Source organism: Cygnus olor, unplaced genomic scaffold, assembly GCF_009769625.2.
Source record: "Cygnus olor isolate bCygOlo1 unplaced genomic scaffold, bCygOlo1.pri.v2 scaffold_155_ctg1, whole genome shotgun sequence".
Lineage (NCBI taxonomy): Eukaryota > Metazoa > Chordata > Aves > Anseriformes > Anatidae > Cygnus > Cygnus olor.
Window position 1 is genome coordinate 12,214 of NW_024429109.1, and position 22,009 is coordinate 34,222.

Consider the following 22,009-nt stretch of genomic DNA (forward strand, 5'->3'; position numbering starts at 1 on the left):
TCCCTTGAAAATATTTGGGTTATGCAGACAACTACACGGATGCACGTAGACACAAAATTTTGGATTTTATGTCCTAATTAAATCCCAACATCACAGGAGTTTGCCAAGGTCTGGTCTAGGCACTGAGGTGCGCGTTGGAGGACATCCCCCGTAGCCAAATCAACACTGGTCGACGCCAAGCAAAAAACATCATTTTGGGGGGAAAAAAATGGGAATTCGTTGTCACTTACGCCAGGAGGCTGGTCTCTGGTGAACATCCCCCACGTGTGCCAGTTCATGTCCCGGCGATACATGGTGTGCTCGGTTTCGCCGAAGCCGTACAGGTACTGGGAGGGCAGGCGGGTAGAAATCTGGATGAACATGTCGCTGAACGTGAACGTGGGCAGCTGTGAATCCCAGCTAGAATGGGGCAAAATACAACAAAATGGTGATTTTAGCGTCGTGCACTGCTGGCGACCCTTCGAAGGCCAACTCTTTTCTAAATGTCTTACTATGCACAAAAGTTGGGATAAAATTGTTTTGGTTATCAAGAAAGTTTAGAGAACATTAGAAGGTTTGGTGTTTTTTTATTATTTTTATTTATTTATTTCTTGAGCTTAATTTATTTTCTGTTTTTTGGGCAGATCATTTCAAAACAGACAAAAATCAACTTTTTTACTGTTAAAAACTGAGTTACAACCCAGTAAAGTTCTTCCAGTGACTGACATAGACGTCGGAGGCTGAATTACGGAACAAATCACTTATTCTTGTTGGCACAAATTAACTCAACTTGTAATTAAATTCTGATTACTTTAAAGAATGGCAAAAAATATCTAACTTGAAAGGAGTAAGACCTCCAGCTGCTAACTTAATTGTTCTAGGACTGGTGCGTGGTTCACCAAGGAAAGAAATTAATCTTGTTTCATTTATTAATTGCCCTGTTACTGAAATAGAGAGTTCTGTTTTCCTCTGGGTTAATTATCTCAGACTTAAGAAAAAGTTGTGATTGCCAATTTAGCAGAGTTTAGCTTTGGACAGATGTGGGCATTTATTGGGATGGATACAAAAACTTATACGTGGTATTACATATGGGAAAGGAAACTCTTTGTAGGGAAATAAAAAAATTAAATAAATAAAATTAAATTTAAAAAAAAAAAAGAGAGAGAGGAAGGGAAAAGGAAGGAGAGAAGATAAAGAAAATTTCAACTCAAAATCCCGACATAAATGGAGTGAGCATGTCTTACATAACGGTCCCCGTGCTTCTGCGTCGAACCTGGATCCCGAACGGCTTTGTCTGGAGCGTTACGTCGTAGAGTCGCTGCTCGGCTGAGATCGTTGGGGTGCTGGGGAGATTCAGCGGGACCGGCACCTCGTACCTTTTATTTGCATAATCATAAATCTATGCAGGGAAAATTAATTCAGGTCAACGCATGTGGAATACAAAAAAAAAAAAAAAAAAAGATAGATAAGCAACCTGTATTTTCAGAAATTCAGGATAAAAAATAGCAAAAGCAGTATTCCTATTGAATTAGATAAAATTAATTTACAGACTGGAAGACTCCAAGTCAGACACAGAGTTGTTCAAAACCTAGCCAATAATGATAAGAATTACTTTAAAAATTAGTAAATTTGTTAAATGTTTTCCTTCAGTGCATATTCCTTTCTCAAATTCCTTCAAACTATTGGGGCTGGAAAATAAAGAGCAATAAGATTTTATTTTGGACAAGGAATGACTCTTAATTATTCAAATATCTTAAGTGTATTTTTAGGTATGATGGATTTCACATTTTTGGTTCACTTTTTAGGTAATTTTAAGAGATTCCTCTTTGGGTTTTCTGCAGTATGTAGGATGACACGACTTGATTCAAGACTTTATGTCTGTTCGTTTTAATAATATACCCAATTTAGAGTTATTTTATTAAACGTAGAGTAATAAATTATAATCTAAATGATAAGATATTAAAGGTTTCAGAAGTTGAATGGTCAAGAAAAAGTCACGTTTCATAACAGAACTGATTATACCAATTAAATCTCTTCAGTTCCAGTTCTGTATGACATCCCACGTACACATTGACATTGTATGCTCGATCCATGATTTTCCAGTAGAAAAAATGGGATGAAATTCCTCCACGAAAAACAAGATATGGCCTAAGAGTAATAAATGCTCTTTAAATTGCACAGCATCTTGCAGAATTGCTCAGAATCATGCAGAATCACACAGAATCGCTTGGGTTGGGAAAAACCTCCAAAATCAAGTCTAACCATTAACCGTGCATTTGGTTAAAAGAAGAAACTCATTTTAATGAGAGTGCACCATCCATGCAACACTAAACTGACGAAAAACGTCATTCTGAGAAATATAATGAATTTGGCTGGCGGAGGACCAGAAACTGGGAGAAATACCTTAAACTGGAGCATGTCATTGCTGTGGTATATCACCTCCAAGCGAAGCGTGCTGATGGGCGACGTGGACCTCTCAAAGGCCCTGGCTGTGGTGTTTGTGTAGCTGAGGTTGGCCGCCAGCCCCGATGCCGTGTATTGGACATCGGAGATGGAATAACTGTTGTCAGGGCCGTAATAGCAGTAGGGAATGTTCAAACCAGAACCAGAGGTTTCTTCCTGAAAATGGAAGCACGTGGCCAATTAGTGAAGGAGTCACTTGCTTTTCTTTTTTAATTTAGTTTTAAGCAGCAAGGATTCCAAAACTTTTTTTTTTTCCAGATAACACATTTTTGTCCCCAGTGTTAAGCAATAAAGGCAGATTATTATTATTATTCACACTGTTTTAGAAATAATGAATTCGTTCGAGTCAAGAATTCACCCTCAAATTATTCCAAGCGCTGACGTTGGTTAATGCATCAGCTCTCAATAATCACCATTTCTTGTATTTGTACAAAAAAATTATGCCTGCTCACTGCATTTTAGCTCCTAATGAGTATTTTTGCACCTTTTGTCACCAAATTCAAGGCCTCACTCAACTTAAGAAAACATTTAAAATAGTTCATAACTTGGCCAAACATGCTTCTGCACGAAGAGCCATTCTCAAATATCTAAAATTCCCCAAATATTTCTAATAACAACAAATATATCTAATAATGACAAATTTCAGGCAATTCGTCCACCACTCCAGCCTGTCATCATGCTGTCACAGTCATCACAACCATGCACAACAATCCAGAAATAAAACCTAAAAATCTCCAGAAACAGGAATTATGATTTGGATATATCCAACGGGGGCACGACCCGTTACATTCACAGAGAGAGGAAAAATTCCCTCGAGATTCAAGGATTTCTTCTCATTCTGGATTTCTAGAGGAACTGAATTTAGCTGAATATGTTTCAACAATGGAAGCTTAATATTAAAAAAAAAAAAAAAATGCAAAAAATCCCAAACCTGATGCCTCGCAGGTCTCGTTGGCAGTGGCAGAGCCCAATGGAGGTAAGAATATCAAGTTTCCTCTATTTTTTATAACTCTATTATTATTTCTATAATAATCTATAGAATATATTTATAGCAATAATATTATTTTCTATTTTTCTAATATTCCTATTATTTTCTATAATCATAGAAATACACCGTTATAATAATATACACTATATTATTATTATATACTGTATTTCCCAAAACACCAGATTTTCTTCTAATTTTCAGACTTCAGAACTGGTTTTAAACAGCTTCAATGAACCACAGTTTTCTGAGGTGATCTGACAGAAGGAAAAATTGAACTTTTTCTTGTAAGAAAAAAAAAAGTTATGATTCTTAAAACAGGATAAATCTTTGCTTACAGCCCAGATGCAGCCACGTTGTTCGCATAGTTCCTTGGTGGCCCCTGTGCTGGGATAACAATCAAATTTTTCAGAGACGCGGGTTCCTAGAGTCCATCTTAAGGAGTACGATTTGCCCAAATCAAGCTGGAGCCCTTTTATAACAGCAAACTATAAAAATTAACAATAAAGCAATTAAAAATTTACAATATTAACAATATTAACAAAAATTAACAATAAGTTGTGTATCCCATTCATTATTGTCTTTTTTTTTTTCTTTTTTAAGATCTGCAGAAACAAGAACTTGCCCAACATGACATTTTATGCACTCTGATTTTTCCAAATGTTAAATAATTTCATCCATTAAATTTCACCCAATGTTAAATTTTGCCAAATTCACGCACAGATCTGGAAAAGCTCCGACCTCTCAACTCACATGGAAGCACACTAGGGCTGAAGAGAATCGCACAGCTCTTAATTAAATGCTTAAGTTTTTTAAACCAATTGATTTTTTTACGTTTTATATTTACAATTTGAAAACTATTTGATTAAGTGGTAAAGAAGGCAAATATTACCTACCCTCCTGCAACATTAACTAAAATTCTAAATCTGTTCCCCCCCTTATAAATGTAATTGACCCACGTAAATAAATAACAAACTTTTTTTGTGCGCAATGTCTGAGAGCAAATCAGATCTGCCACCTAAATACGTGAGTTTAATGAAATTATACTTTGTTTTTCTGCAGTAAAATCTGCATATACCAAAGATTTACAATACTACTGGCCACTCTCTACTGCAATATATACCCAACAGATATAATAATATATATAATTATTTTATATATATACATTTATATAATTATATATATAACATATAATATTTATATATCTAATATATATGACTCCAGAAAATTTTAATTCCAGTTTTCCTCCCATTCTTTACCTTGTCTGTAGGATTATAGGTGATGTTATGAGAAGAAACTTGCTCAATGTTGTTCTGCAGCACTGTGACTGTCATCAGTTCCTCCTGCAACCCCAAAATTTTGATTTCTTCGAACATCAGGTTGTTCGGGTCGGAGTAATTGTTGTTTATGATGTTCAATTGCAGCGTGTTCTGAGAAACAATGAAATAATTGCATTGAATTGCCAGTGTTTCCCCAGATTTTAATTCTGCTCTTCCCCTCACTCATTGGAGATATTCAGCTTCATTTTTTTCCAATATACAAGGATTTCTGTCAATTTGTCAGATTTTGAGACTCACAAGCATTGTATTAATCTCCTTTCAAATTCTACCTGCTGCTGATGTTTTACAGCTTTTCTCCTTTACAGACTTTATAAATTTATAGAATTTATAAATTCTATAAGCAGGTGTTTTTTCTCACTCTATAATATATCAAGAAATTGGAATTTTTCAGATATTATAAATAATTTCATTAGCGATAATATTTTGAAAATGACACCTCTTAGACTTTGCCAAATACTCCGTTTCTTAGTAATATTGTAGGAAAATAGGGAAAGGAAAAGAGAATACCCATAGAAGTTTAACATTGGAAATGAAAAGTAATTTTTTTAAAACATATGTATACTTACATTGGAAACTTTGAACTCATAGAAAATGTAGTTTCTACTGCCATCAGAAGCTAAAATACAGAAAAATAAATTTTGGTTGCAGCACAGAATGAAAGGGATTAAAAAATAAATAAATAAAATGCATTTTGCCAATTTTCGTCTTTTGTGGAATTGACCCAGGATGTCAATATCCTTTTATTTTCCTGAAATCTCTGTGATTTTTATTTTAGTCTTTTTCAAGTTTAGGAATTACCTATCAAGTCATGATATTATACGCTGCAGAATATCTCTTAGATGTAGGAGCATGAATTCCATGAAGGGCAAAGAGGCTTCAAAAGCTCCTGAAGGATTTAAGTATCCAAAGTCTTTCTAATTAAATGATAATGGGATGCCTAAATCCTCAGAAATTCCTTAGAAAATTCAACATTCTTCATTCGCCAAAAAATCCTTCACTTCAAGATTAAAATAAAAAATATATATATTTTTTTTTATATTGGTATGTTATTCAAATTAATGAACATGGGAAGCAGCTGCCTTAAAAATTTTGGTGTCAATAAGCATACCTTTTGAGTTAACAACATTTTTGCTGGTCTCCCCAGGAATTTAACTGATTCCAAAAAGGTCAGAAATGTAAAAGTTTTCATCTTTAACCAACTTTTCTTGGTGAACAGGGGTTGTGTGGTCTTTCTCCCACTGAAACTCATTTGGGTGCATATCAGAACATGTGTGCATATGCATGGGTGCATATCATGAACATGTAGATGATCTTTAAGGACCCTTCCAACCCCAAAACTCTACAACAACTCTACAACAACCCTACAAATATTTTTGGGCCATTTTTCCTGAACTAACAAGAGCTGATCAAGACTCACGTGCGGATTCTCCATCATCCCAGAACAACTCCCCGGTTGCTTCTTTGTTGTCATCCAGCGCAATGATCAGTCCCATAGGATTCTTACGGCTGTGGACCAAAAACAAAACCCCACAATTTATTAATAAACACATTTTAGATGTGTAATAAACAGTCTTTAAAGTAAAATAAAATAAAAAGTCTTTAATGTTCATTTTAAGAGTATAGAGCTCAACGGGGCTTCAGAACTTTGAGAATTGTCTTGTGTTGGTCCCTGGTTATCCAGGGTTTACGTGTTTGATGATTTTCAAGTAAAAGAATAAAATCCACTGAAAGTTTGCAAAAAGAGAAAAGAGAGAAAAAGAATGAAAAGAGAAAAATCTTCTCTAGTTAATTATTAGAAATACTATGTCATTGGTCGTGAAAATGAGTGATGACTGTCCTTAATTTCCAAGTTTCAAATGTTAAGTGCTACTAGATAATAATAGTGCTAAAATGCTGCTAAATAATAATGCTCCAAATACTACTTTTTTCCTTTTTTTCCTTTTTTTTTTTTTTTTTTTCCTGAAAGCAGATGACCCCGAGCCCCTTCCTTGAAATCCTGTTTTCCTGCCAGTTTAGCGAAGGAAATATTCCACCCTTGAATGTACCTCGCAACAGTGGTGGTCGCTGGCTGCTGGGTAGGAAAAACATAGCCACCTCGCAGGTGAAGCCCCATCCTGTCTGCAGGCAGGTAGAGCGGCGTTTTCTGCTTCCTGACAGACAGTTTTGCGCCCTTGCAGAGAGGGATAAAGAAGAATTAGGTTACGTCACCCACTGCTGTTTTAATTCCTTATTTCTTCTTAATTCTTCCTTTTTTCTCTCTAATTCCTCAGTTCCTTAATTCTTCTCAATTTTTTCTTTTGAATCAATTCCCACTTCCTTCATTCTTCCTTTTGACTTGATTCCCATTCCTTAGTTCTTCTTTTTTTACATAATTCCCAGTTCCTAAATTCTTCCTTTTGGCTTAATTCCCAGTTCCTAAATTCTTCCTTTTACTTAATTCCTAATTCCTTAACTCTTCCTTTTACTTAATTCCCAATTCCTTAATTCTTCCTTTTAGTTAATTCCCAATTCTTTCTTTTGGCTTAATTCCTAGTTCCTTAACTCTCCCTTTTGACTTAATTCTTAATTCCTCAATTCATCTTAATCCCTCCTTTTCTTAAAAGGTTTTAGTCCTGAGACTATCCATACTGCTGCCAATGGTCCCAAAGTAAACCAGCAGAGATCACTATGGTATAATGCTAAAAATCAGCAACTCTCCACATTTCTGTACCCTATTTCCTTACCGTTTCATAATCATACCAGACAGCATCAGGAATATACGCTTCAATTGTGTCCACCCCCTATAAGGAAAAAACAGAGACAAATTTCATATTTGAATGCAAATTAATCCAATAGGCCAAAATTTCCAAAATTGTAGTAAAGCTGACAATGAGAAAAAAATCTGATCTTTCTCCTTACTTTTAGGCTGATTAACAATATTGTCCCAAAACTCAGAAAATCGGAAGGCAATTTCAAATTGAAGGAATAAAAGAATGAGGGGGGTAGATGGTCAAGGAATTCAACTTGTTGAGGGGGTTCTGCTGCAATTTGCTGTAAGAAAGCTGAAGTTTTTGACTTGAGGTTCCTCAGGAATTCATGACGGGAATTGATATCAAGATGTCAAATATCAAATAATATCAAACATTGAGACAGTGAAACCTACTTGGTCAAGTACGGGGCTGATGAGCAGGCCAGGACCCCACAGGAACTGCTTGTCCACACTCCATGTTGCTTCATCAGAATAAAACCTAAGCAAAAAGGAAAGCAATGGCATTAATTGTGCTTAATCTTAGGTAAATACATAGCTTATTAATTTAGTCTGCATTAATTACACCTGTGCATAAGTGTGTCTGGGTGTGTTTCTTAATGTAGTTTAAGAGCTTCAAGAAAATAAATAGGAATAAAGGCAGGAAAATTAAATTTGTAAAATAGACATGCTGATGGAGAATAATTTAGTCAGCTGCTAATGAAATTTCATAGCAACTCTTAGAGTAACTGATAATTATGATGTGTGTGCAGAAATTATAGATGGATTTGATGACTCTCCAGATTACTCTAAAATTGTATTTCAAAATTCAGACATTGTGCATATTCCAATGCGCAGTATCTTTCACAAACTAGACATGGTTAAATTCTTTCTAGGAAGAACAGATTTGGGATAGAATTCTTTCTTTCTAGGAAAAAAGAATGGATTTGGGAACATACTCATGCAAAACCGGCCGTGCCACCGTGTCTCCTTGAGTGTGAGCTTTGTAGAAGAGCGTGTACAGGTAGGGCAGCAGCGTGTAGCGGATGTTCAAGTAGTGCTTTGAGGTTTTCACCAAAATCGAATCGGCTCCAAAGTAGGCAGGATCCTGGGGCTGAAAGTAATCAAAAAGCAATTTTAATTTCTGTGGTCTATGGGGTGCTGCCAAAAATCAGGATGTTCTGGCAAGCACAAGACATTCGTGGACACCAACGGGGATGAAATTTGATGTCAGATATAGATTTACAAAAATGAAACAATGCCAAGCATATTCTCTGGTGCCTACAATTAATCCTTATAAAGCTAAACCTTTCTGAACCCTAAATTATTTGCAGCAAGGATTTCCTAAGCATAAGGTTGCACCAATTTCAAACCAGTCTACTGTTTAACTACTAGTGGTAGAAATTTATTTTTCAGAATTCTGAATTTATTTTTCAGAATTCAGAAGTTATTTTCAGAATTCTGAATTTATCTTCACAGATTCTGAATTTAATTTAGTATTAACTACCAGAACAGAAATGCGATAGCTTATCACAAGATGAATCTCTGTAACAGGATGTACAACTTACTTTGCATAGCTCGGTGTTGTGATTCCTGGAAAATGGGTAAAATGCTCCTACTTGCATCCATCGCCGGCAAAGTTCTTCTGTGACGTCATCAAAGAAACCACAAATATCTGCTCCAATCTTAAAATAAAACCAGAATGTGTTGAGCACACGGCACATCTCTACCAAAAATCCTCTAAAGATATGGAGATTTTTCTGTTCATCCCTAATTGATGCCTAGGGTCATAGAGCCATTTATTCCATTTCTACATCCCATTTCTCCAAATCTCTCATCTGTACCTAAATTTTATATTTTCCATTGTGTTTTCCTCTGTTTGAACCCCAGAATTCTGGAGATATTACACGAAGTAGCCAGGTAGAAATTGACTTTTCAGTAAATACTTTTCAGCCCAACATCTGTGCACGTGGAGTTAGAATTATTCAAATATAGGTCCTACAGAAAGCTAAACCAACTCCAAGCTAAAACTGCTCATTGGTGCTAATATGCATAAATTAGCATAATATTACCAAGGTCACAGAAATTCAAAGAAAAATGCCCACATCCTGGAAAGGGATGTGGGCATTTCATTAATAATTGCATTTAAAGACTTTCCCAGAGGTATGAGGTGGCTTGAAACACAAAATCTTATATTTGATATCCATACACACACATATTCAATAGAGGGAAATGGTGTAAAGATAAAATCACTTATTCCTGGGAAGAAAATATTTAAATAGACTCCCAAAGGGATTAATTTTAAGCTTTGAAAGGTGGAATTAGGTTGAACTAGATGATCTTTAGAGGTCCCTTCCAACAAAAACCATTCCACAGTTCTATGATAAGACTTTTACACAGATGGGTTTATACGTATCAATCTTGATAGGGCATAATTTAAATTTTTGTTGTAAAAGGGTACCAAAAATGACCATTTCGTACATAAGGGATTCCAAAGAGCCCGAATTCCAGCATTCCGGGAATCGCCCATTTGAGCTGATCCCACGTGGCGGCGTTGTCTCCCAGCCAGTGTCCCGCGTACTTCCCAGACCCCGCAAAAGTAGACCTTGAAAGAAGAAAGCTTCGTTTCCCAGGAAATATAGCTTTGATGGCTCTGAAAAATCAAAAAAGAGTGGAACTGGGCAAAGAATAAAGAGGGTATGGAGATGAGTAGCTCTACCTACACTTATATTCACTGATTTAATAAGCTAAGGACACAGACTCCCCTAATTTTTAAGGTGTCTATTAACTAAATTATTATTTTTATTAATTTCACTATCATCATTAATTTCACTAGCATCAATAATTTCACCAACCTTAAAGAACCCTTTCGCTTTTGCCTGCCAACCTTCATCACTTTTTAAGTCTAAAAAACAAAGCCTGGGTCTCCTTTCAGCTTTGCTCTATGCGCAGAACTGCGTCACCAAAATCCAATGCTAGGGCTTTGAATTTTGACTCGAAAATTTAATTTGAATTTCAAAAATGCGATTTTGAATGCCCATTGTGGAAAGATTGGAGATGCAGAGGTCTGATAATTCCTATCGACCCCCAGATTGGGTTCCTTGGGAAGTGAATTGCCCAAAATCAAGGGCATTGGCTCTACTCTTGAAGGTCGTTTCCAACCGTAATGGTTCTATGATACTCTGATTATTATTATTTATTTATTTTTAATTTGAGATGTTAAGAAGTCTTCCTTACTCTTGTGTTGACAGAGTCATGGAGTATCCAAAAAGGTTGTGGACATCATATTGTTTCCCCCAATTTTGCACTGCATCCATGCAGAGTGTCTTGGAATACAAGAGTCGGTCAAGAATTCCTGCGATAGAGCAGTTTGGGAAATGTATTTTAATGGATTGAATTTAATTGATTTACTTTTAATTACATACAAAGAAGTATTCTGCCTTCAAACTTTCTGTATCTCACAGCAATCCGCATAGAAAGCAAAATAATTCCCTGCACACTCCTAAGCATTGCCAATGGGATGGGATTTACCAGCCTGAGGCTAACGTACACCAAATTTTCCAATTTCATAAGATTAAATCCAGCTTCAAGCTGTATTTCACATGCCAGGAAGGACTCGCCCAAAAACTATACCCCAAAATTTCTGAACCATTTGATCTGGCCATGCCCATTGTCTAGCAATGATCAAAGGTCTGGCTTGATCAAGAATTTCAGTTCCTCTTTAGCATTGCCTGCACCTCCAATTATTGGCATTGAAATAGTAGGTGATATAGATGGTAATAAAACAACAAAAGATACAATTATTATATACAATTAAGGCACTGACAACCTTCATTTATTATTCTGATGGGTGTAAAACAAGATATTCTTTTCTAGTGAGCCATATAAACCACATCTTTGACCTGGCATTTGGTATATATTTACTTTCAGTCAATAAAAGTACTCAAAAAAAATCTATAAAACCCACAGTAAAATCCCTCCATATCTTTTTGACTGATAACACAATTATCCACAGAATTTTTGCTAAAAGATTTTTTATTTTTTTTTAGCTAAAGACAACAGACTTACGGGGCGTGTAAGGTGGGTAGTTTAATTCATTCTGGTCACAACCATTACTTGAGCCTTGAACAAAGTTGGCTACTTCATTCATATCCTGAAAAAAAATGGAAAATTCCAATTTCAAATTGAAGCTAAAACATTCCCAACACCGATATTTTTTTGACTTTCACCCAACTATATAATTGCAAAGTGACTTGTAGCTGCTGACCGGAGTGCACAAGAAGCACAGAAAATAATATTTATTATTTCCTCCAGCAACCACGACACCGATGTGCGAAATCATCAAAAACGTCTTTCTGAATGTCAAAATGATGAATTTAGAACAAAGTGGTGATGGTAGGATTTCACCCAAGCTGGAGAAATTACAGCTTTTCCCAAATCCTGCGTTATTTTTCTCCAAATTCCCAAATATTTGCACAAAATAAAAACAACCCACAGGCTGTGTGTTCCAGCCTGAAAAGAAAAATGTCCTTACGCAGTAAAAATCCCAAATGCTACAAAAGGTGTTCACTTTTTCTCTACCTAAAGAGATAGTTCATTAAAAATAAAAGCTACTGTAGGAGTTATGATCACAGTCACCATCAATTCTTTGATAAATAAAACTACGCTGAATAGCCTTGACTGAAAGAAGCAAGTATCCAATGCATTACAGTAAAATGTGAGGATTTTATAAATATTAAATAAAATTAAAAATTAAATGTAAAAAGTCCTCTGACAAAAACAAACAAACAACCAAAAAAAAAAATCAACCAAAATGCCAAAATTCATTGAATATTTCAGAAGAGGTGTACAAATCCTGCATGGATTTCAGGTTATTCACAATAAACCTTTTTTTTTTTTTTTTTTTAAATAAAACTTTCTATTTTTTTCAAAAAGCAAAAAATTGGTGAATTCCTTACAATCCAGAGCCCATCATACGGCACTTCTTTGTGAAACTCTTGACATTCTGACACCCACCAGCTGGTGCAGGTGGGACTGGTGAAATCTGGGAAGACGGTTCTGCCTGGCCACACCTAAATAAAAAGGAAAAAAATCAAATAAAACTTTTGATGGTGCTATGGAAAAAACAAAACATTCTGGGTATTAAAACTGAGAATTATTATTTTTGCAGGACAGTGTTGATACAGGCATCAGGAGAAGACTTTTGAGATATGGATTGCAAAAGAGTATTTACACTTAGAAAGAAGTTGTTAATGTCTTGAATTTTCAGCTCAAAAGTCATTTTTTAAGTCAAAATCAAGTTATGCAAAATTGTGCAGTAAGTAGATACATTTGTAAACTTCTTCTAAAGAAATTTTCAAAGCACTAAAGGGGAAACTGCTCTGTGATAATTGAAAATAAACCGATGTTGGCTACCGGCATCTCCTGGCCACTTAAAATCTTTTTTTTTCTTTTGACAGAAAATTGCTAAATTGCTTTTTTTTGACAGAAAATTGCTAAAAAATTGAAATACTTCCTCACCGCGCCAACTAAGGGTGTTACGCCGTCGGATTCGTTAATCCAAACTTTCTTGCTTTCTCCCCTCTCATAGGATGGGTAGGATGAATTGTCCGCAAGACGCTCAGTGCTAATAGCTGGATCCTAAAAAAATGGAAAAAAATTACAATACTACAGAAAATGTGCACCCATTGTTACTGAGCCCAGCAACTCTAAGGATGTCAAGTGTAGCAATGTTCAATTATCCTGATATTATTTAAAAAGGAAAAATAATTCGTTTCTTTTGAATAATACATAATATATAATATTATGTATTTGATGTAATGTCATAGTAAAATATATTATTATAATTGTTACCAATGATAATAAATGCTTACCAGTATGAGAATATATTTTTGCCCATAGTCGTGCAGATAAGTTTGAAAATTAGGGAGGTCTCTGAAATTCACTTTGTCGTAAGTAAAATCTTTTCTTGCTTCCATGTAATCAATATCTGTGTATTGAACATCCTGAAAGAAAAGAAGCAATACTTGACTCTGGGATGTGCTGCATTTTGATTAAAATTTCTGGAAAATCAGCTGATGCAATCAACTGGATGCAGGTGTCTATTTTTAATGATTACCCACCAGTCTTGTTTTTTTCACGAAACTGGGAAAAATTGGCTCTTGATGCTGATGTTCTGTGGCTTCTGAGAGCATCAGAAAATCAGATATTGGGAAAAATAGATATTTTGGTTGTTTCTGCTCAATTTTGCTGCCTTCTCTATGAAAAGTCACATTTTTACTCACGTAAGGAAGTCCAGCTGCTCTGTTCCGCTCCACAACCGCCTTCACCTCATCCAGAGACCCATAATCATAACGACTAAGCTGAAACCCGAGAGCCCAATAGGAAGGCAACGCCGGCAATCCGACCAGCTGGAAATTAAAACCAAAAAGGGATGAGCTTTTTGGGTCCGATTCCCTAAATTTGCACTCCTCAAAGGGATTCAACTGGAGCGTGAGAAGCCACATTTGAAGCGATCCCCGTCAACTGTGAATTTTTTCTGCGCTTTTTTCCCCAAAAAAAGCCAAATGAAAAAGATGATGCCAAGACCGACGTATCAATTGCTACCCATCAAGTTATTATATTATTCTTAAAAGTGGCAACTCATTCTGTTTGCTGGCATTATATCCACTTATTTGCTGTCTTACATAAAAGAATAAGCTTTTTGTAAAAAAAAAAAAAAAATTACAATATTTAATTATTTGTTATTTAATATTTTAATCCTCAGAACTTTAATGCTCTAATGCTCAATGTTCGACACTCAACGTTCAACGCTCAACACAATTATTAACTCAACATCAATAACGATGATTTGCAAAGAGCAAAGCCAAAGGTTGGACAACATCTGGCCAAAAATCAACCCTGACCAAAGCAGTATTACCAAGAACCAACTGCCCAGGGCTTGGGTGCCCCCGAGGGTGGATGCCTACCTTCACGTACTCCTGCACCACTTGCTCGGGAGTGTCGCCTAAGAAGACATAAAAATCCAGAATTCCGCCAATTGTTCTGTAAGTGACAGCTGGCGCTGGTTGCAGGGCGAACTCTGCAAGCCAAAAAACACACAAAAATGGGATGCGGTATTTCCTAAATCTCCAGTAACTGTTATGATGATATGAGATATAAAAAATCAAGTAAACCCAAAAGCTAAGTTACTTGAGCTTAAAATGAAAAATTTTCAGCTCCTTTAAAAAATGTTAATTATCTTAATTTGTTAAAATGTTCATATTTACAGTCCTTTACAGTCCAAAAAGAGAAATCCAACTTCTTCTCATTAAATTTTCAGCCTCAGGACACTTGAATATTTCAACTTCAGCACCCAAATAAGCACCATTTTCCTTAACTAAGGAAAATAAGCCCAATTTGCCTTAATGAAGGAAAATTAAGGGCATATATTTACAAGTGCTGTTTAAAGTTATTTTAAAATTAGGTTCTGATTTTAATCTCTTTAGCAAAAACATCCCTGACCCCAAACAAAAATGCCCATGGCAGTGGTCAACAAAACCTTAAGAATAACTGTGAGCTATTTAGATAGGAAACATGAGTAAATCCTTGCAATGACTGCTGTTACACATTTTAAGACAGCCTTTTTCGAAAAATTGACTCTTTTTAAAAAACTGACACCAGTTCAGCAGCTTTGCAGTGCAATAGCCCTGCAGATCATCCAAAAATGGGGATTTTTTTGGCAATGAGTAAAGCTGTGGAGAAGGCGTGCTTACCCATCGCATTGCTGTTCATCAAGAAAACACCGAAAGAAGCTCCACTTTTGTCTTCCAAACACAAGAAGAAAGTCTGAACACCATATAAGTTATCCATGTTCTTGAAGGAAAACAGAAAAGATGATTAAAAACCCAATATCTCAAAGAAAAAATATACCACCTGTGAGGTTAAGCTTCTCAAAATGGGAATGTAAAATTTGCTCAAAATTCACCGAAAGCCCAGATTTGGGGAAAACCTGCCTCCCTTGGAGCCATACAGATAAGACTTCAAACCTCTGATTAGCAATTATTAAAAGGATGAAGATTATAAATTCTAACATGGATGGAAAGAAAATAAACACAACCATTTCTGCAATGCATTTTGTTGTAGAAAATTAAGAAACAACTTGCCTTAGTTTTGGGTTGAAAAAACAAAATAGTTGTAGCAGCCCATAGGCAATGTTTCAACATTATGAAATATACTTCTTTTAAAATATTAATTAATTGCAGGCACTGACCCATTCTCCTGAATCCTATTTCAACAAGAGGATCAGTGCTGCAACAATCTCACTTTAATGCGCCCAGAAATTACACCAGAAATGTAATTCTATTTTTTTTTATTTAATTTTTGCAATATTACCTTGTCAAGGACTAGCACGCTCTAGCAGATATTTCCTTTTTCTCAAAAAGCCCCAAAGATATGAATAACCATAGTGATAATTATTTGACTATTTTCCCCAAAGAAACAAACAAAAATATATTATGTATGGGAATCCAAACCAAAAAAGTAATAATCTGCTTCTTGGAAGCTGGATCACTTTGGGGAAAAAAAAAAAAAAAAAAGTGTGGGGGGACAAAAAAATAAGTAGAAAAAATACATAAACAGCTGATAGAGCTATTACATTTTGTAAAGCAACAGCTGCCAAATGCATTATTTCCTGAGCTACAAGGGAAAGTGGTGTACCGACTGAGTTCTGCATGTGGTGATGCACACCCAGGCTGTTTTTTATTCTTTTATCAGCAAGAGAAAAGTGTAAGATTTCAATGCTCGTGAGCTGATAGGCAGCATGTTGCAATACTGTACGTATTGACCAAATCACTGCAAATATTGACCGAAAGCTATTCCACTAGCAATTTTACTTGATTATATGTACCATTTTGCAATCACATGCAGCACTCGGTAGAAAAAAAATAAATGATAAAGTAAAATAAAATGGATTTTGGTGAGGTGCCAACTGCGCAATATGTCTGGATTGCAGGATTTGCCCAAAGTAAATATAGTAAGATTTACTTACTCCTGAAGGGGCAGAGTCCCGGCTGAACATGGGCCAGGTTTTCCAGTTGACATCATGCTGGAATTGCTTGTGCACGTGCTCGCCCACGCCGTAGATGTTGCTGCTGGGGAGTTTGATGGAGAGCTGCAAGAACTGGTTGGCGTACACCAGTGGGCCAATGGAGGTGTCGAACCTGGGGGAATTTGGGATAAAATGGGAAGGTCAGATCTGTTTGTGTTGCTAAATGCAAAATAAATAAATAAATAAATAAATAAATCCCAAGCCATTGATTTCAAAAGAAAAAAAGAAGAAATTTCGAATTTGAATTTTGAAGAAAGTGATTTTGTCACTTGGGCGTAATATTATGGCCAAAACCATATTTTTTTGCATACCACACTAAAAATACTGTGTGTTTAAACAATAATTCATTAGTGGTGATTTTTTTTTTTCATGAAAAGCAACTTTGTTTTGTTCTCAATTAAATAAAAAGACTAAGGATAATATAAACAACCCTCCGGAGTGTTATTTCAAGCAGGTCCCCCTGGATTAAATGACGTGTTCTCCCCTCCACGCCTCAGTTAAATCAGAGGTGGCTTCCTGAACACCAGCTCTGTCGTTAACAGCAAATTAGTCCTTAGTAAGGCTTTTAACAAAGTAAACAATACAAAGCCCGAAGGACGAAAGCAAATCCTAGCTAATTAAACTCGAAGAATTGCTAGTGGTCAGGCTGATAATCACTTCTTAATTGGTTTAATAAATATTTCCTCCAGGTGCTTCCGCCTTTTAATGGGCCCCGGTGTTGGTTTAGGTTTAGTTCATGTTTGGGTGTTGTTTTTTTGTATTTTCCTAAGGAAATAAAGGGATTTAAATGCTTCACTTTTCATATTTTATTCCTATTTCACTAGAAATAGCTTACTGCTGGCTGGTAGGAAAAAGTCCTATATCGTATGCATAAGGCATGGCCTGATATTGATGGTTGAGAATTGCAGATTGAGCGTAATTAAGACACAAAAAAAATAGCGATTTTAAGTGCTGCCAAGGATTTGTAATGATTGAGGAACTGAGGAATAATTGCCCTGAATTTATGGCACAAAGTAGCTGTGAAGATTTCTCCAAGATTAAGGGGAAAAGAGGGTGCGGAAGCAACAGGGCAACAAAAAAGATCCTGTGAGATGGAGCTCCCCATCGCCCAAATTTTGCAAAGAATATTTCCAATTTTACATTGAAAGAATATTTCCATGCTGTTCATCCATCAAAAGAAGAAAAGCAGGAGCTGGCATGCCTGAAAGAGCACCCAATGTGACCATACCTTCAAAATAAAATAAAATAGAGTAGAAAATAAAATAAAATAAATCAACCAAAAAAACAAAACCAAAGCAAACCAACCAACCAAAAAAAAAGAAGATGATGTCACAATATTATAAATAAAAAGCCCCGAAGTTACTCACAGGACTATTCCGTTGCTTGCTCGGGTCACCTTGATGCTAAAGGGATTGTCCTGGACATCAACTTTGTATTTTAAATTGGAGGCCGCTGATCCACTGAAGGTCCCCACGTGCTCGTGGGGGACTTCAAACCTTTTGTTTTGGGGGTCAGTGATCTGTGAAGGAACACTGGGATGTTAAACATTAACGAATTTAGCACTTTCCAGATTTAACATCTAATGAGACCAGTTATGGAAGAGATCTGACTGGGATGGACTGTGAATCATGGATAGAAGGGGCCTTAGAGACCAGTTATGGAGGTGATCTGACTGGAGTCAGATATATATTCATATATATATTTAGACATTTCCCATCATTACTTGATCTGAGAGTATTTTTCCCATGGCTAATTATGCTCAAATTCTGCATAATAATATTTTTAGGCATTTCACAGCATCTCGCTTCCAGTCTTTCTGTACGTCCTATATTGGCTGGTTATAGCAAACCCACCCCAACTTCCACATTTCTGGCAGGAAAACGTGTGGCAAATGCCCTCCATCCCCCCAAAAAAAATTTTAAAAAGGACAAAAATAGGGCAAGAGAAGTCCAGCCCAGGTTCAAAATCCATCAACGGCCACTGAATTTTACACAACATGCTTTGGATGTGCTAAAGCCATAAAGAAATTAATAAAAGTACTTGACCCAAAACTCTTTTCTGATGAAAAGGGGGAAAAATGGAAGTAGGATTAAAAAAAAAAAAAAACTATTTTGGGGGATTTTTTTTCTCTATGAATGCTTTCATGTTAAAGATTTTGTACCCATTGCTCCTCCAGGTACAAGAAAGGTTTCTCCTGGTCCAAATTTTTTCATTTGAAGCACAAGGAGTGGTATTTTTGGTAGGCGTCACAGGACAAGAAAGAGGATTCATTACTAAATCAAATTAATTCCTTTATGATCTTGTAGAATCTCCCTTGTGCACCACCCAGGCCAAAATTTTGTAAAAAAAAAAACAAAAAACACATTAAACTTGGAAAAGCTCACCTTGAACCGAAAGCGATTTTGTGTCTGATATTCTGCAGTGAGGAGCACGGTGTTGATGTCATTCCCGAAAAGTGACGGTGAGGAGAGCCGGTTCAACAAAACTTGGAACCCTTGGGGTGGGGAAATTAAAATAAACAAATTATAAAATCATTGATTTTATTGGGATCTGTGTGTTCCCAGTTCTTGGTGTGTGAACTCACCCTGTGGATTTGACTGCACTTGTCCCCCCATTTTGTAGCCATGGTTGGAGGAGAAGTAGCACCAGGGCACGCTGGTGTCACTCAGGGGGCTCCAGCAGCAGCCACGGAGGTTGCACAGGTTCTGGTCCGAAACAAAGCAAAAAAGGTGATTTTTTCCACAAATAAATCCCATATCATAAAATTTACGAAATTCACACAAGGTACATCCACCAAAAACCCTATAAAGTATTTTCCAGCCACTCAGCTCCATCTCCAAACATCCTATCAGGTCAGTTGGGTGCCAAGAAGAGTTTTGGGGGATTGAAACTAGAAATTTGCTCATTAGTTCTGAAAATAAATAAATAAAAAGGATGTGGGAACATTTGTTCTTCCTTAATGCCACCAGCAAATTAAGTTTTTTAAAGAAATTATTGCCATGGCAGATGGGATAAAAAAGGTCGTAGGCTGAGGAGTGTTTTAAAGCAAATGAAGCAATGTTTTTAAAATTTCTGCTTTAAAATTTTTAGCATTGAAGCAATGTTTTAAAAAATAATGAAAAAAGCAATAATTTTGGTATAAAGACAAATCAGTTGCTTCCTTTGTGGCTTATAAGCGTCTCCAAATGGAGCACCTGATGCATGGATCATTCCAACCTCATGTTGAAATACCAGAAATTTTCAAATTAGCTCTGCATAGCCTCAAATGGAGATAAAATTGACTTTATTTAAAGCAAAGGCATAAAAATAAATAAATAAATAAATAAAAGCAGTTCAGTCTGTCATGTAAAGCACACGTGTTGGAGTAGTGACAGCAACCTTTCCAGCCCAATAAACCAATAAAACTTTCCAGCCCAATAAATACCTTCATTTTTCTGGAAGGAATTAAGTTGTTCACCCACGTTGTGAATGAGTGTCACGTTTGAAAGCAAGATATGGGCCCTCTGTTACTTTAAGTATCCAATTATTTTTGTTATCGTTAGCAATATGCGTCATTCCTGGGGTCAAAGCATCGTTGTGATGATACCCAGGGAATTTCATGGGGAACAAAGGTCCACCAGTGTCCTCAACCCAACGTGAAGATCTCCAGGACTTTCCCAAGGCCGATTTCTCCCCATTTCAGTCAATGCAGAACCAGGCTGGATTTGGAGCAGCTCAAAACCACACCAATTTCCCCCACTTTTGTGCAAAAGCCCAAGAAAAGCTCATTTTTATGAACTTCGGCTCAATTTTGCAGCAAACATAGATGTGCCTACAAAACCACCCAAGATAAACCAAAATTCACTTTGTATCCAAATTGATTGTAAAATATTTCAACTGTCTGAATGACTATTGACTAAATATTTTTAAAACAACTATTGAATATCAGAAAATTACTAAAATGAATATTTAGTATCAGAAAACAACTATTAAGTATCAGAAAACAACTACTGAATATTAGAAGTGAACTGGTTGTCCCACACTGGGACATCCAACATCCTCTTTCTCCAACTTTCTGCTACCTTCCAATTATTCCTTCCATTTAAATAAGAACATTAGAGGAGAATATTTAAATATTAATGCTTAAATAAGCACATTTAAGTAGGAATTTAGAGTGTGCGCTTTATAGCACGTATCGTAGAGAACATATCGTTCACATCCACCACAGATGATGGAGCAGAGTCCACCCGAAGAAGGGGCCCATGCTATTATCAAAGTTATAATTTTACATAAATATTTAAGCTCACCCTGCCCTCTGGGCTATAAAAGTGACTTCCCAAATGCTGATAGAGGCACCGGGGCCAAAAATAAAGAGCTTATCCAGAGACAACCTCGATAGCGGCGATAACCGCTGAACATTGAGCTCTGCCCCCGGGATCAAGGCAAGGCATGACTGTGCACGTGCTGGTTTGTGTGTAAAATTCCCCGGCTCAAGCAGGGTTTTATCAGAAGAAGAACAATGAAATCCCCAACTAGCACGCGTGCTGGTCATGGTAGGTGATACCAGGGTGTGTTCGCGAGTCGCGTCAAGCTTGTATTCGAGCGTTTCATTTCCCTTGGTCCTGTGGCTGGCTAGAAAATGGCTATTTTCTCCCCATCCCTCTCTGCTCAATAATTCTAGTTTTATGAGCTCATTTGTTTTTTTGTTTGTTTGTTTTGTTTTGTTTGGGTATTTTGGATGAAAAAGAAAAGCAAGATGTATGCTAACTGGCTCTACGAGCTTCCACAAATTGAAAATTTCCCAGCCAACATTTAGCCAAAAATCTACTTAATAGTGAAAAAAAGGCAACAATAACTTGCCTTCTGTTACTTATTAGAGAATTATTCAATTATTCCATCACATCAACTTTACAGTCTTCAATAAGGAAAGAAATTTTCAATGCTTAAAAATCAATGGACTCTTATGGGTAATGCACAACACGAAATTTAAATAAATAAAATTTCACCAAATCTTTGCTGCACTGCTGTGCGCAGAAGAATTCCCAAAGCATGTGATTCTCTGTTTTTATCCTCAAATTCTGCAATGTTTAATGCCTATGATATGAAATGGTAGGAATTATGCACAACGTGGGACTCGCCATAAAAAGGCGATGTGATGGCAATGAGATTTCCCTCTTCTTCTCAAATCCAGCAATATTTAATAATTAAATTATTATTAAATAATTATAGAATTCGTTTCTGACATCACACCAAAAAAAAAAGCACTTCTGGCATATCATGATTTGCCATGAAGCCAGGTTGCACCAAAGCCTAGAGGAAATTTTTCCCAAATTGCTTCATTTGGGCCTAATTTTGTTCCCAACCCCAATCCATGGTGTGGGCTTTCTTGCTCCCTTGAGAAGAAAAATCAGACTTTGTAATGGGCTGAAATTGGTTTCAAAAATAATGTT

General features: G+C 36.3%; 1 protein-coding gene across 4 annotated transcripts in view; it reads right to left on the minus strand.

Moving 5' to 3' along the window:
• LOC121063274 (maltase-glucoamylase, intestinal-like) overlaps positions 1-22,009 on the minus strand; it is a 35,552-nt gene that overhangs the window by 10,905 nt on the left and 2,638 nt on the right. For 2 of the 4 annotated variants that reach the window (XM_040543649.1, XM_040543647.1), the window contains exons 4-28: positions 19,165-19,285; positions 18,965-19,074; positions 17,948-18,099; positions 16,521-16,692; positions 15,247-15,346; positions 14,461-14,573; positions 13,777-13,902; positions 13,366-13,497; positions 13,013-13,132; positions 12,451-12,564; positions 11,561-11,645; positions 10,730-10,847; positions 9,974-10,145; positions 9,061-9,177; positions 8,452-8,606; positions 7,910-7,994; positions 7,491-7,547; positions 6,813-6,937; positions 6,185-6,273; positions 5,334-5,383; positions 4,687-4,857; positions 3,766-3,915; positions 2,383-2,598; positions 1,224-1,378; positions 231-399 (exon numbers count right to left, since the gene is read on the minus strand). In XM_040543649.1, coding sequence (XP_040399583.1) covers positions 231-399; positions 1,224-1,378; positions 2,383-2,598; positions 3,766-3,915; positions 4,687-4,857; positions 5,334-5,383; positions 6,185-6,273; positions 6,813-6,937; positions 7,491-7,547; positions 7,910-7,994; positions 8,452-8,606; positions 9,061-9,177; positions 9,974-10,145; positions 10,730-10,847; positions 11,561-11,645; positions 12,451-12,564; positions 13,013-13,132; positions 13,366-13,497; positions 13,777-13,902; positions 14,461-14,573; positions 15,247-15,346; positions 16,521-16,692; positions 17,948-18,099; positions 18,965-19,074; positions 19,165-19,285 — 3,174 coding nt within the window. Of the gene's footprint in view, positions 1-230; positions 400-1,223; positions 1,379-2,382; positions 2,599-3,765; positions 3,916-4,686; positions 4,858-5,333; positions 5,384-6,184; positions 6,274-6,812; positions 6,938-7,490; positions 7,548-7,909; positions 7,995-8,451; positions 8,607-9,060; positions 9,178-9,973; positions 10,146-10,729; positions 10,848-11,560; positions 11,646-12,450; positions 12,565-13,012; positions 13,133-13,365; positions 13,498-13,776; positions 13,903-14,460; positions 14,574-15,246; positions 15,347-16,520; positions 16,693-16,891; positions 17,326-17,947; positions 18,100-18,964; positions 19,075-19,164; positions 19,286-22,009 lie in introns of those variants that run through there. The other 2 variants (XM_040543650.1, XM_040543651.1) reach the window with 2 other exon arrangements.